The sequence below is a fragment of the Oncorhynchus nerka genome, linkage group LG24 (assembly GCF_034236695.1).
Source record: "Oncorhynchus nerka isolate Pitt River linkage group LG24, Oner_Uvic_2.0, whole genome shotgun sequence".
Taxonomy (NCBI): Eukaryota; Metazoa; Chordata; class Actinopteri; order Salmoniformes; family Salmonidae; genus Oncorhynchus; species Oncorhynchus nerka.
This window is the reverse complement of record NC_088419.1, coordinates 13,874,756-13,890,463: the sequence shown is the minus strand read 5'-3', so window position 1 is coordinate 13,890,463 and position 15,708 is coordinate 13,874,756. Positions and strand designations below refer to the sequence as shown.

The window sequence follows — 15,708 nt, the reverse complement described above, 5'->3', positions numbered from 1 at the left end:
CCAGCCCACACCAGCTCCCTCTCCAAAGCCATCTCCAAGGCTGTCTGCAATGACTCAGGATGAGCCAGCTGGGTCTGTATGCGCAGCTCCGTAGGAGAGAGCGCCTGTATGAACTGGTCCCGTGCTAGCTCGCTCTGCACGGAGGGGGGCATGTGAGCATATGCCCGCCGAGAGAGGCTCTCAATGTCATTAGCTTGCACCCGTAGAGGCTCTCCAGGCTGCCTGCGTCTATTACTCAGTTCGGAGTGCAGTAGCCCGGGCTGTACACACTGTCCATAGCGCCTCCTCAGTGCTCCCACTAAAGCACCATAATCATGCCTGTCCTCGGGGCTAATCAATATCAAACAGGCCAGAGCTTCATCCGTGAGGCATAAAGCCAACTGCAGTGCCCTTTCTTCATCCGACCACTCCCTAAAATGAGCTAACAGTTCAAACTGAGCATGAAAAGCTTCCCAATCCGCCTTACCGGAATACTTCGGGGTCTTAACAGATACGGACGCAGCCGGGAACTGGGCGCCGCCATGTTTGTTTACATCCTGAGCCCCAGATTCCTCGTCACGCCGGTCCGCCCACCAGAATCCGCGCGAAATACAGTCGACGAAGCACTCATGCCCGCTTCATCCGCCATCGCTCTAACGTCCTCCCTCAAGCGGCCTCTGCGCTCCGACGCCCTGGCGATCTCCTCAGACAGAACCCCCGACGTCCATTCACACGCACCTCCTTGGCCATAATCGTCCCCTACCTCCACCTTCACTTTCGGATTCCCTCGAAGCATTTTCAATCCCCGTTCTCACCTAAGGTAGCTAGCCACATAAGTCAGCTAGCTAGCTGGCTAACTTGTATCAACGTTTTTACTTCTGACACCAATGTAATGACCTGACTAGATCATAAATGAACAATTGTCCAGACAGAGGCTTGAGTTTGCGAATTGACGGTTTATTAAACCAACTTTACACAGGCTACTGTTTGGGCCGTAGCACACGCCAAAAAGATGACAGATAACCCACAAGCCAATCGTGACCTTCTCTTGTGAAGCCCCGACGTAAGAGAGAGAGAACAAAAGCTGAACCTGGTCTTAACTTCCAATGCTCCACCCCCCTGCCCAACCCCCCTCCACGCCACTCCGCCAACCACCAGGATGCCCGGCATCAGAACATTCCAGGCATTCCCGTGATTGGCAGATAGCAGGTTGATTGACATGTCGGACCCCGCGAACACCGGGTACTGGTCAGTACAACACAACCACCTCCTAGCCTAACACATAACACACAGCTGTCTGTGCGGGTCGCTACAATATATTATGACACAAGAAGAAGGATAACATGATACAACAGATTTGTTCAGTTCAGTTTATTGATATCAACAATGACAGAAAGCACAGAGAAATGTTGCAGGTCAGATTTTGGAAGACATTTGTTCACATATGAAGTATTATATGGAAAACTTAATATCTTTCCTTTCCTCTGTACGGTGTTTGTATGACTGAAACACATTCATCCTGTGTCTCTTAAGACCGGGCGCGGTATGCCATCGCCCTCGCCCTCGCGCCCACCCTTACTCTCATGCCAGACCGTGCGGGTGGGGATGCCTGTCGTGGTGTCACGACGGCGCCGCCACACTCCCTCTGGCAAACGTCCCTGGACACAAAGTTGTTGGCGTTGCCATGGCAACCACCATACCAGAACTGAGTGCAGCTGCCAGTGGCTGAGTTGTAGTAGAAGCGGGATGTCCAGTTGGCACAGGATCCATCGTCACGTGACAGGGAGCACATATGGCCGGACTGAGCATAAGCCGGGGCAGAGTGGTCCTGCAGAGAGAGAGAGAGAGAAAGTCAGACACACGCACACACAAGAGAGACATATATACAGAAAGACAGGCAGACAGACAGTATGACATATGTATATATATTTAACCTTTATTTAATTAGGCAAGTCAGTTTAAGTACAAATTCTTATTTACAATGACGGCCTACACCGGCCAAACCCAGACGACGCTGGGCCCATTTTGCACCGCCCTATGGGACTCCCAATCACGGACGGTTGTGATACAGCCAGGATTTGAACCAGGGTGTCTGTAGTGATGCCTCTAGCACTGAGATACAGTTTCTTAGACCGCTGCGCCACTCTGGTATAATGGGTGGTAGCAGCTCTTACCGCACGTGGTTGGTTATCAGCACATCCTGCCCTTCCATGACCCTGAGCAGTAGTCACCCCATCCAGACAGCAGCCATACCTGACAACCAGACACACACACAGGTAAGATATAGAAAACAAACCAACAGGTAGCTGGTATAGACAGGCACACACAAAGACAGGTGAGACAGAAACACGGACGGCATCCATATAGGCCAAGGCTGCCCAACCCTCTTCCTGTTGGTTTTCAGTCCAACCCTCTTCCTGTTGGTTTTCAGTCCAAACCCTCTTCCTGTAGGCATTCAGTCCAACCCTCTTCCTGTACGCTTTCAGTCCAAACCTCTTCCTGTTGGTTTTCAGTCCAACCCTCTTCCTGTTGGTTTTCAGTCCAACCCTCTTCCTGTTGGTTTTCAGTCCAACCCTCTTCCTGTTGGTTTTCAGTCCAACCCTCTTCCTGTTGGTTTTCAGTCCAACCCTCTTCCTGTTGGTTTTCAGTCCAACCCTCTTCCTGTTGGTTTTCAGTCCAACCCTCTTCCTGTTGGTTTTCAGTCCAACCCTCTTCCTGTTGGTTTTCAGTCCAACCCTCTTCCTGTAGGCTTTCAGTCCAACCCTCTTCCTGTAGGCTTTCAGTCCAACCCTCTTCCTGTAGGCTTTCAGTCCAACCCTCTTCCTGGAGATCTACTGTCCTGTGGGTTTTCAGCCCAACCCTCTTCCTGGAGACCTACTGTCCTGTAGGTTTTCAGTCCAACCCTCTTCCTGGAGTCCTTACCGTCCTGTAGGTTTTCAGTCCAACACTCTTCCTGGAGATCTACTGTCCTGTAGGTTTTCAGTCCAACCCTCTTCCTGGAGATCTACTGTCCTGTAGGTTTTCAGTCCAACCCTCTTCCTGGAGATCTACTGTCCTGTGGGTTTTCAGTCCAACCCTCTTCCTGGAGATCTACTGTCCTGTGGGTTTTCAGTCCAACCCTCTTCCTGTAGACCTACTGTCCTGTATGTTTTCAGTCCAACCCTCTTCCTGGAGATCTACTGTCCTGTAGGTTTTCGATCCAACCCTAATTTAGTATATCTGATTCAGCTAGTTAACGTCTTGTTGAGCAGCTAATTAGTAGAATCAGGTGTGTTAAATTAGGGTTGGACAGAAAACCTACAGGACAGTAGATCTCCAGGATGAGGGTTGGACTGAAAACCGACAGGATGGTAGGTCTCCAAGAAGAGGGTTGGGCATCCCTAATATAGGCCATCGAGTTGAAAGTCACTAGTTGGACTGCAAGTAACATACCTTTTTGTCACAATCAACATCTTTGTACCATGTGTGTTCAACACAACGCTATCTCTATCTGAACGTTTTGTAATGTTCTGTAACGTTGTGCCGTACTGAACAGACCCAAAGTCTTACCGGGTGCGTTCACAGTCATCTGTGGGACAGCCCTCTCCTCTATGCCCACCAGCGGATGTGTGACCGTCCGGGCAGCAGCCATAGTATGACTGGGCACAGTGGGGACCAACCACAGTGGTGGAGTAAGGGTCATACACTGTGTTAGTGGCTAAAGAGAGGAAACACACATAACGTCACATGTTTACATAATATATAAAAAATAGCCTCTCCTTAATGAGAGTGGCTTACCAAGGCAAACTTCCAAAAGGACTCATTCAAGATAAAAGGAGTTGGAGCGCTCCACAAAGAAAGGCAGATATTTGGGGGGTTTTCACTCTGAGGAAGACGTTAACTTGACGTTGAAACGTCAGTCGTCTGTTTGCATCCTGTATAATGGATTAAAATCATCTCTGCCTTTTCTTTGTGGAGTGCCACAACTCCTTTTCACCTCAAATTAGCCCTTTTGGAAGTTTTTCTTTGTAAGCCCTTCTCGTGATTTTTGTCATTGATCAACCCTCCTTTCCTTTGTTTGGTGAGGTACGAAGGCCCACCTGAACTCTATATTATACTTGAAGTACATATACAAAACGTAAACACCCACCCGGGTAACAATGAGCATGTTGAGAATATTTACAACTGGGTGTTTATTTTTTGCTATCGTACATTTAGTAGTGGTAGGTATGTTTAGCTATATAGTATATTTAGTAATGTTAGGTATGTTTAATAGTAGTGGTAGGTATGTTTAGCTAGACAGTATATTTAGTAGTGGTAGGTATGTTTAGCTATACAGTATATTTAGTAGTGGTAGGTATGTTTAGCTAGACAGTATATTTAGTAGTGATAGGTATGTTTAGCTATACAGTATATTTAGTAGTGGTAGGTATGTTTAGCTAGACAGTATATTTAGTAGTGGTAGGTATGTTTAGCTATACAGTATATTTAGTAGTGGTAGGTATGTTTAGCTAGACAGTATATTTAGTAGTGGTAGGTATGTTTAGCTAGACAGTATATTTAGTAGTGGTAGGTATGTTTAGCTATACAGTATATTTAGTAGTGGTAGGTATGTTTAGCTAGACAGTATATTTAGTAGTGGTAGGTATGTTTAGCTAGACAGTATATTTAGTAGTGGTAGGTATGTTTAGCTATACAGTATATTTAGTAGTGGTAGGTATGTTTAGCTAGACAGTATATTTAGTAGTGGTAGGTATGTTTAGCTAGACAGTATATTTAGTAGTGGTAGGTATGTTTAGCTATACAGTATATTTAGTAGTGGTAGGTATGTTTAGCTAGACAGTATATTTTTTAGATATAGGCCTACCAGTTTGGCAAGTGGAACCTGTATTGTATATATGTAGCTATGATTTTATGATGGATTACAACACTGCCTAGACCGCTCAAATTCAACTCTGGAACTCAAAGCTAGTTCCTGGACTGATTCAGACCTGGGACACCAGGTGGGTACAATTAGTTATCAGGTAGAAGAGAAACCCAGCAAGATCCAGACCTCGTAGGGTCAGAGTTGGATACCTTTGGTCTAGACAGGGAGGACTGGGACATACAGTATGTACCATGAGAGAAGCGTGTTTTAGCACCACCACTACCACCACCACCACCACAGGAGGTTGGTGTCACCTTAATGTGGGAGAACTGGCTCGTGTTAATGGCTGGAGTGGAATAGGTGGAATGGTATCAAATACATGAAACCTATGGTTTTCCAGGTGTTTGATGCCATTCCAGACTTTATTATGAGCCGACCCGACCCTCAGCAGCTTCAACTGACCACCACCAATCAACTTACACCACTGTGCACACGCCCGTTACTATGACAACTAGCATAGCTATGTCAGCAAATGACTGCTGTCTGAATATGCACAAATCCCATTTGGTCACTTGTAACTTGCTGATTGGACAGTCTGTAGAAAAAAAACGGATTTGAAAAACAGAACTGTTTGGATCATTAAGGCTTGCAGGGAGAACAACTCTTCAGAGAAGTGTGTTTTAACCTGAGGATATATGGTCTCATGGTCAACTCTGATTTGTTAAAGTGAGAAATGAGTGAGAAATAAATGGTAAGCTATATCTGTCTCTACTTGAATTATCCCAAGAGAGTCTACGCACAAGGATGATTATAATTTCACACACAAACTGACACACACACCTGAAGGGTCATAAGGCACAAATCCTCTCAGAGTTCCATCATGTCCTCTTGGGTCATGGACACTTGGTACACCTACTGTATACAGAGAGAGACAAGGATGAACAGAAACACACACACACACACACACACACACACACACACGGATTGGACTCACTCTGGGCGTCATGGCAGGTCTGGGTGTTACAGTGCTCCACAGTGGGGGGTCTGACGTGGGGGGAACATCTGTCCTCCCCATGTGGGTTCTGTTCTATGTCCATACACACCACCCTTCTCTCACGCACCCCCCCACCACACTTCTTAGAGCACTATAGGGACAAGGAGAGGGACAGAGAGAGAGAGGGAGAGGACAATGAGAGAGAGCAGGATAGAAGGATAGAGAGGGACAGAGAAGAAGGGAGAGAGAGAGAGAGAGGGAGAGGACAGTGATAGAGAGCAGGATAGAGAGGGAGAGAGTGACAAAAAACAAAAAAAAGTATGGAAAGATGAGAGGATACATAAGAGTGTACTGTAGTCTGTCAAAAGTATCTCACTCTCTCATTGTTTATGTATGTTGTTTAAAGTGCTTTGTAATGTATGATTTTGACCCAATAAGAAAGAAAATCTCTCTCTCACCAGTCCGAAGTCATTGACATGCCAGCTGATGTGAGTATGGCAGGCTAGTTTGCGGCAGGCCTGGACTGTGGGTGGGCGTGCCAGACCGCTGCAGGCCTGCTCCTCAAGGCGCTCTCCTCCCGCCCCCACACAGAACACCTCCCTGGTCTGCTGGCCATCACCACAGCTCACTGAGCACTGGACGTTGGACATATCAATTAGGGAATTTAGCAGCAAAACAAAATCTGCAATCTGAAAATCATTCTGTGGCGACACTGTAGTTGGTTAGTACAGTAGTTTACAACTTGCTGGAGAGGTACAGTATATTGAACATGATTTTGCGTACCGACAGATACATCTTGTTGACAGAGAGGTTTGGGAAACACTCTCCTAATCTACCCTCTGTTAAACTGTTAACGTTGACTCTATACTGGCCATACTGGTGCCCAGTACCCAGTACTCACCACACTGTAGCTACCCAGTACTCACTATACTATAGCTACCCAGTACCCAGTACCCACCACACTGTAGCTGCCCAGTACCCAGTACCCACCACACAGTAGCTACCCAGTACCCATCACACTGTAGCTGCCCAGTACCCAGTACCCACCACACAGTAGCTAACCAGTACCCACCACACTGTAGCTACCCAGTACCCACCACACTGTAGCTACCCAGTACCTGGTACCCAGTACCCACCACACTGTAGCTACCCAGTACCCAGTACCCATCACACTGTAGCTACCCAGTACCCACCACACTGTAGCTACCCAGTACCCACCACACTGTAGCTGCCCAGTACCTGGTACCCACCACACTGTAGCTACCCAGTACCCAGTACCCACCACACTGTAGCTACCCAGTACCCACCACACTGTAGCTGCCCAGTACCCAATACCCATCACACTGTAGCTACCCAGTACCCACCACACTGTAGCTACCCAGTACCCACCACACTGTAGCTGCCCAGTACCCAGTACCCACCACACTGTAGCTACCCAGTACCCACCACACTGTAGCTACCCAGTACCTGGTACCCAGTACCCACCACACAGTAGCTACCCAGTTCCCGGTACCCAGTACCCACCACACTGTAGCTACCCAGTACCCACCACACTGTAGCTACCCAGTACCTGGTACCCAGTACCCACCACACAGTAGCTACCCAGTTCCCTGTACCCAGTACCCACCACACTGTAGCTACCCAGTACCCAGAAATCCTTCTAGTGGTGTGGGGGCTGTGCTTTGGCAAAGTGGGTGGGGTTATATCCTTCCTGTTTGGCCCTGTCCGGGGGTGTCCTCGGATGGGGCCACAGTGTCTCCTGACCCCTCCTGTCTCAGCCTCCAGTATTTATGCTGCAGTAGTTTATGTGTCGGGGGGCTAGGGTCAGTTTGTTATATCTGGAGTACTTCTCCTGTCCTATTCGGTGTCCTGTGTGAATTTAAGTGTGCTCTCTCTAATTCTCTCTTTCTCTCTTTCTTTCTCTCTCTCTCTCAGAGGACCTGAGCCCTAGGACCATGCCTCAGGACTACCTGACATGATGACTCCTTGCTGTCCCCAGTCCACCTGGCCGTGCTGCTGCTCCAGTTTCAACTGTTCTGCCTTATTATTATTGGACCATGCTGGTCATTTATGAACATTTGAACATCTTGGCCATGTTCTGTTATAATCTCCACCCGGCACAGCCAGAAGAGGACTGGCCACCCCACATAGCCTGGTTCCTCTCTAGGTTTCTTCCTAGGTTTTGGCCTTTCTAGGGAGTTTTTCCTAGCCACCGTGCTTCTACACCTGCATTGCTTGCTGTTTGGGGTTTTAGGCTGGGTTTCTGTACAGCACTTTGAGATATCAGCTGATGTACGAAGGGCTATATAAATACATTTGATTTGAAATTTGATACCCAGTATCCAGTACCCACCACACTGTAGCTACCCAGTACCCACCACACTGTAGCTGCCCAGTACCCAGTACCCCCAACACTATAGCTACCCAGTACCCAGTAACCACCACACTGTAGCTACCCAGTACCCAGTACCCAGTACCCACCACACTGTAGCTACCCAGTACCCAGTACCCACCACACTGTAGCTACCCAGTACCCAGTACCCAGTACCCCCACACTGTAGCTACCCAGTACCCACCACACTGTAGCTACCCAGTACACAGTACCAGTATCCAGTACCCACCACACTGTAGCTACCCAGTACCCAGTATCCCCCACACTGTAGCTACCCAGTACCCAGTACCCACCACACTGTAGCTACCCAGTACCCAGTACCCACCACACTGTAGCTACCCAGTACCCCCCACACTGTAACTACCCAGTACCCAGTATCCAGTACCCACCACACTGTAGCTACCCAGTACCCCCCACACTGTAGCTACCCAGTACCCACCACACTGTAGCTACCCAGTACCCAGTACCCACCACACTGTAGCTACCCAGTACCCAGTACCCACCACACTGTAGCTACCCAGTACCCAGTACCCACCACACTGTAGCTACCCAGTACCCAGTACCCACCACACTGTAGCTACCCAGTACCCAGTACCCACCACACAGTAGCTACCCAGTACCCACCACACTGTAGCTGGAAACACTGTACTCGGCACACTGCTGCTGGTTGCAGGCCTGCTGGCTGGCCGGCCTGGGTAGTCCCTGGGAGTCGCAGTAAGAGTCATCCACCACGTGGGGCGCCGTCGAGTCCTGGACCATGCACTGTACACTGCGGTGCTGTGTGCCTCCGTTGCAGGGGACTGAGCACTCGGACCAGGCGCTGTATGTGTAGGCGTACATGAGGGACTCGCGGTGGCGCAAGTTGGCGGCAGGAGCGGGAAGTGCCGGCACCACGTCACGGTCCATGCCGAGGATCTCTTCGTTGATCACCGCCTAGGTATCAGATAACACAGATTAAGACAATATGAGTGTGTGTGTGTATGTGTGTGTGCATGCGTATGTGTGTCTGTGAGTGTGTGTGTGTGTGCATGCGTATGTGTGTCTGTGAGTGTGTGTGTGTGTGTGTGTGTGTGTGTGTGTGTGTGTGTGTGTGTGTGTATGCATGGCATGTTGAACTATTAAATGTGGAATGAAAATAAGGATATAAGGTAAGTACTAATACCCTGCAGATGCCTGCGATACAGATGTCACTGCGCCCCACATAGCAGGGTGTCCCGTCCACCACGGCAGGCCTGTGTCTGTAGAAGAAGTTCTCTCCACGGGGGACGCAGTTCAGCTCACATGGGTTAGACGCTTCACAGGTAAACAGCAAACATTAGTCATTCTTCATGTATGTATAATGAGGATATGGGTAATAATCCACAGTGAAATATTACACTTTATAAGTTGCATGTCATTCCCATTGTACCTCCATGGTAAGGCAGCCAGGTGTATCGTTTACTCTGGAAGTCCATCCTATTAAACTGGGCACACTGCTCCTCGCGGATATCCCTGGAACCCACGGGACATGCCTGCATGGAACAGACAATCTCATTCTGTTGGTGTTTTCATTGGGGGGAGGTGTGTGTGTGTGTGTGTGTGTGTGTGTGTGTGTGTGTGTGTGTGTGTGTGTGTGTGTGTGTGTGTGTGTGTGTGTGTGTGTGTGTGTGTGTGTACCTGCGTATTACAGGTGCGGTAAGATTTTGAAGATCCCACGCAGTTGTTTCCTCCGTCTGTCCTGCAAATCAAAGAGGAGAGTCAGAAAGACATACAATCCTCATACACACACTCTCTCAACTCTCTATTTCTCTGTCTCTCTCTCTTTCTCTGCCTCTCTCTCTCTCCCTCTCTCACACTTTCTCAACTCTCTCTTTCTCTGTCTCTCTCTGTTCTCTCTGTTCTCTCCCTCCTCTCTCTCTCTCTGCCTCTTTTCTCTCTCTCTCTCTTTCTCTCCGCCTCACTTTTCTCTCTCTCTCTCTTTCTCAACTCTCTCTTTCTCTGTCTGTCTCTCTTTCTTTCTGTCTCTCTCTTTTCTCCATCTCTCTCTCTCTCACACACACACACTCTCTCACATTATTATTATTTTTATTTTTTACCTTGCAGTAATACATTGCCTGGTCCTCATGGCTACTCCAGTGCCACAGGGGCGGCTGCATGGCCCATAGGTTCCGTATTCCCCCCAGTAGTCATTGCTGGGCGCCGTTAGCTGGAACATAAGCACACCAAACGCCATAACCCGACAGTAAACACAGTACTCGGTAAGTATACACCAGAATAGCAAGTGGAAAACATCCTATCACCACAAACAATTACATATCATTACACAAGCCTTTTACACACCAGTATGGTAACGATATAAAATCCCCACATTCCAGCTGTTTTTGTAAACAAAATATGACTGTGTGCCTGTAATGTGTAATGACATGAGTTGTGTTGTATTATTGGTGTTTTATATACATGTTGGTGTATGGCGTAGGAGTATTAGATCATCATATGTATATCCGGTTTGTTTTTGTTGTCTTCCCTTGAGGACCTCACTGAAAATGTGCTTTGTATAACATTGATATACAGGAGCTCCAACAGTGTTGGGAAAGCAACACATTGTTTTGTTTGTTTTGGCTCTGTACTCTTTGGATTTTAAATGTTACAATGATCATGAGGTTAAAGTGCGGATAGTCAGCTTTAATTTGAGGGTATTTTCATCCATATCGGGTGAACTGTTTTAAATTACAGCACTTTTTGAACACAGTCCCCCCCATTTTAGGGGACCAAAAGTATTGGAAAAAAATCACTTATATGTGTATTTAAGTATACTGAACAAAGATATAAACCAACATGCAATAATTTCAACGATTTTACTGATTTACACCGTTCATATGAGGAAATCAGTCAATTGAAATAAATTCATTAGGCCCTAACCTATGGATTACACATGACTGGGCAGGGGCACAGCCATTGGTTGTCCAGGCCCAGCCAATCAGAGTATTTCCCCACAAAAGGGCTTTATAGACAGAAATACTCCTCAGTTTCATCAGCTCTCTGGGTGGCTGTTCTCAGACGATCCCATAAGTGAATAAGCTGGATGTGGAGGTCCTGGGTTGGCGTGGTTACACGTGGTTTGCGGTTGTGAGGCCAGCTGGACGTACTGCCAAATTCTCCAAACGACGTTGGAGGTTGGACATTCTTGCAGTCACTATGCTAATTGCACGATCTCTGAAAACTTGAGACATATGTGGCATTGTGTTGTGTGACAAAACTGCACATTTTAGAGTGGCCTTTTATTGTCCCCAGCACAAGGTGCACCTGTGTAATGATCATGCTGTTAAATCGGCTTCTTGATATGCCACACTTGTCAGGTAGATGGATTATCTTGGCAAAGGGGAAATGCTCACTAACAGGGATGTAAACAAATTTGTAAATTTGTGCACAACATTTCTGGAAAACATGGAACATTTCTGGAAAATATGGAACATTTCTGGGATCTTTTATTTCAGCACATGAAACCAACACTTTATATTTTGTATTTATATTTTTGTTCAGTATAGTTAAATGTTAAGTGTTTGTTCCCATATTCCTAGCACGCAATGATTACATCAAGCTTATGGTTTAGCTTGTGACTACAAACTTGTTGAATGCATTTGTTGTTTGTTTTGGTTGTTTTCTGGATCATTTTGTGCCAAATAGAAATTAATGGTGAATAATGTATTGTGTCATTTTGGGGTCACTTTTATTGTAAATAAGAACAGAATATGTTTCTAAACACTTCTACGTTATTGTGGATGCTACCTTGATTACATATTAGCCTTGAATTGAATTGAGAATAATGATGAGTGAGAAAGTTACAGAAGCACAAATATCAAACCTCCAAGACATGCTAACCTCTCACCATCAAATCAAATGAAGTCAAGCTTTATTTATACATCAACGCAATGTGCTTTACAGGGAATTTTTTTTTTTTAAACAATGAAAATAAAGCTGAAATAATATACTACACAAAAAACACGAGATAAAAAACAAAATAATGACAAACTGAACTAAAAAGCACCCTGAGGAAAAGCAAATCTAAAAATGTGTTTTAATATGTTCACAGTTTCAGCACCCCTCAGGTTCTCTGGCAGGCTATTCCAGAGGCTGGGGACACAGTAACTAAAGGCTGCCTCTCCATGCCTCTTGGTCCCCCTCAGGTTCTCTGGCAGGTTATTCCAGAAGCTGGGGGCATAATAACTAAAGGCTGCCTCTCCATGCCTCTTGGTCCCCCTCAGGTTCTCTGGCAGGTTATTCCAGAGGCTGGGGGCATAATAACCAAAGGCTGTCTCTCCATGCCTCTTGGTCCCCCTCAGGTTCTCTGGCAGGTTATTCCAGAGGCTGGGGGCATAATAACTAAAGGCTGTCTCTCCATGCCTCTTGGTCCCCCTCAGGTTCTCTGGCAGGTTATTCCAGAGGCCGGGGGCATAATAACTAAAGGCTGTCTCTCCATGTCTCTTGGTCCCCCTCAGGTTCTCTGGCAGGTTATTCCAGAGGCTGGGGGCGTAATAACTAAAGGCTGTCTTTCCATGTCTCTTGGTCCCCCTCAGGTTCTCTGGCAGGTTATTCCAGAGGCTGGGGGCATAATAACTAAAGGCTGTCTCTCCATGCCTCTTGGTCCCCCTCAGGTTCTCTGGCAGGCTGTTCCAGAGGCTGGGGGCATAATAACTAAAGGCTGTCTCTCCATGCCTCTTGGTCCAAGGCATTTGGATAGTTTAAAAAGGCCAGTTCCGGAGGACCTGAGGGACCTACTGGATACATAACTTAAAAAGCATGTCTAACATGTATTGGGATGCACAATCCTGGATGGATTTAAACATCAATAGAAGAATCTTAAAATGAATTCTAAAACTCACAGGCCGCCAGTGCAGAGACCTTAAAACCAGTGGTGTGTGCGCTCAGTCTGGTCTCGGTCACTACCCATGCTGCAGCATTCTGTATGTTTTACAGTTGACAAATTACTTTCTTGGATAGACCAGACAGAAAAGCATTATAATAGTCAAGCCTGCTTGTAATAAAATCATGGATGAATCTCTCTGTATCAGCCTGAGAGAGAAATGGTTGCACCTTGGCAATGTTCCTCAGGTGGTAAAAAACTATTTTGGTCACTTTCCTAATGTGTGATTTGAAATGGAGTTCAGAATCTAAAATAACACCTAGGTTTTTTAGTTGGTATTTTATCTTCATTGCCTGTGAATTAACATTTGTGGTCAGATTTTCTCTCTGTGCTTTGGCTCCAACAAAAAGTACCTTGTCTTGTTTTAGCTATAGGAAGTTGTGAGTCATCCAAGTATTTAAATCACTAATAAAGTCTAATAATTTATCCGCGGACCTAAAAATCCTCTGGTGACACAGAAATGTAAAGTTGTGTATTATCTGCTTAGCAGGGAAAATCAGTGCTGTGCTTTCTGATAACGCTGCCAAGAGGTAACACATATAAAGGGGTAACACATATAAAGGGGTAACACATATAAAGGGGTAACACATATAAAGGGAACAGTACCGAGTCCAAAATGAGACTGTTTCTATGCTGTGGTGTGTAGGAAATCTGATTGGATTTTATTTTAAATACGGTTGGCACTTAAAAAATACTTTAGCTCATTGAACACTAATTTCTCCAGAATTTTGCTTAAGAATGGAAGGTTGGAGATTGGCTGAAATTTGCTAAGAGCTGAAGAATCTAGATTACTTTTCTTCAGAAGGGGTTTCACCATAGCAGTTTTAAGTGCAGTGGGGAAAATGCCTGTAACAATAGCTTGCATTTTTCAGATATGCAATTCAAAAGAGTTTTGAAGAAGGTGGTGGGGATAGGATCGAGAAGGCAGGTAGAAGACTTTTGTGATATCACTTTCCTGAGCATGTCTGTGTCAACCAGGGAAAATAAATCCACAGTGCCTTTGCGTGCTAGGTTAGAGGACATATCATCAAACTTCTCATCAGATCTTGACTGATACCCAGCCTAATGTTGGTTATTTTATCTCTGAAATATGCCACAAACTCATCATATTTAGATGTGGAGGAAAGTTCACATAGGTTTGGAGGGGTTAGGATTTATCAGGCCATCAATGGTTGAGAAGAGCACTCTCTAATTAAACTGATTGTTAGTGATCCAAGTTAGAAAATGAGCCCGTCTGGCATTTCTAATTGCCTTGTTATATATGCCAATTTGCTCTCTCAGAATATCATAATCGACCTGTAACTTTGACTTTCTCCACTTTTGCTCTGCCTTTCTGCAACTTCTCTTTAATTGATTAGTTTCATCACTCATCCAAGAGCCTCTCCGTTTGGCTGTGGCCCTTTTCAACTTTACTGGAGCCATGGCATCAAAGGTTGCCCATATTTTGCTATTAAAGTTATCAACTAAATAATCACAAGAGGAAGGCAGAATAGGTGGTGGAGTATTGGTCAGGCACTCAATAAAATCTGTAGCAACTTCAGAGGTAAGATAGTGTTTCTGAATAATGTGTTCAGTGTTACCCTGTGCTATGGGCAACAGGGTAGTAAAACAAAATCAGAAATCAAATACAATAACAAGGGATGTCAGTATTTTTGAGGTGGGAGGGGGGGGGGTATTGGTGAGTCTGGAACTTTCTCACTCATCATTATTCCCCTATATGTTTTTTAAACCCAAGCAACACATCAAATGAAATAAGTAGCACTCACAGAAAGTGATGGTACAGCCAGTAACTGCAGAGGAACCAGGACCAGTAGGATGTTCATGTTTACCTGCAGAGGATAGGAAAAATACAAAGGTGCCTAAACATTTGCAAAAATGTCAAAAATACTATAGAATATATGATCATCATTCTATCATACCTTTTCAAGATCTCTGTAGTTCAAATCCACTCCTCTTGCTCAGAGTCCCAGAAGGATGTGCACTCGCCCAGGAAACAGGAAGCCGACTGACACTCAGTTATCAGCCCTCTTAACTTCCCAGCTCTCAGAGCTGTTAGCTATATATAGTACAGGTGTCCGGTTACAAGTAACTCCTTGCATGAAATTAACATTTTTTTAAAATTCAATTCACTTTGTTCCTTTCCACTTGGATTTCCCCCATCACTTTGGTTCATCATATTTTTTGTTGTTGCTTTTTATCAGGATACATACTGATTTTGGGGTAAATCTTTTCTTCTGTTCATTCTGGCAAACTATGATATTGAACTCTGTCTGAAGTGACATCCAGGCCAATAATGTGTTGGTATGTTATTGTGTACAGTATTTGATACATCAACCTCGTTTCACACAGACGTTGATATATTGTAAGGCGGGGCAGTGCAGGACACCGTAAAAGCAAACAATAACACAAAATGTACCTTCAATTTTACAGTGAAGAAATTACTTCTGATTTACTTTAAAAATGGTTAAAACAGTCATTACACAATAATAACTTAGGAATTACAACACTGAATTACTCTTTCTCTAGGAATCAGTCTATCAAGCACCACTAGGAAAAACAGGTAGTTAGTTACCAGTTATATTCTTTGAAGAAAGTAC

General features: G+C 45.5%; 1 protein-coding gene across 1 annotated transcript; it reads right to left on the bottom strand.

The window, feature by feature from the left end:
- Window positions 1–915: 915 nt before the first annotated feature.
- On the bottom strand, window positions 916–15,137 carry LOC115118785 (papilin-like). The gene is made up of 13 exons (XM_029647492.2): window positions 15,031–15,137; window positions 14,878–14,940; window positions 10,287–10,396; window positions 9,868–9,928; window positions 9,620–9,722; window positions 9,374–9,504; window positions 8,836–9,144; window positions 6,278–6,454; window positions 5,820–5,970; window positions 5,666–5,740; window positions 3,529–3,676; window positions 2,154–2,232; window positions 916–1,807 (listed from the first exon to the last, which is right to left on the bottom strand). The coding sequence occupies exons 2-13, from the start codon at window positions 14,932–14,934 to the stop codon at window positions 1,508–1,510; spliced, it is 1,701 nt and encodes a 566-aa protein (XP_029503352.1). The 5' UTR covers window positions 14,935–14,940; window positions 15,031–15,137; the 3' UTR covers window positions 916–1,507.
- Between the last annotated feature and the right edge of the window lie 571 nt (window positions 15,138–15,708).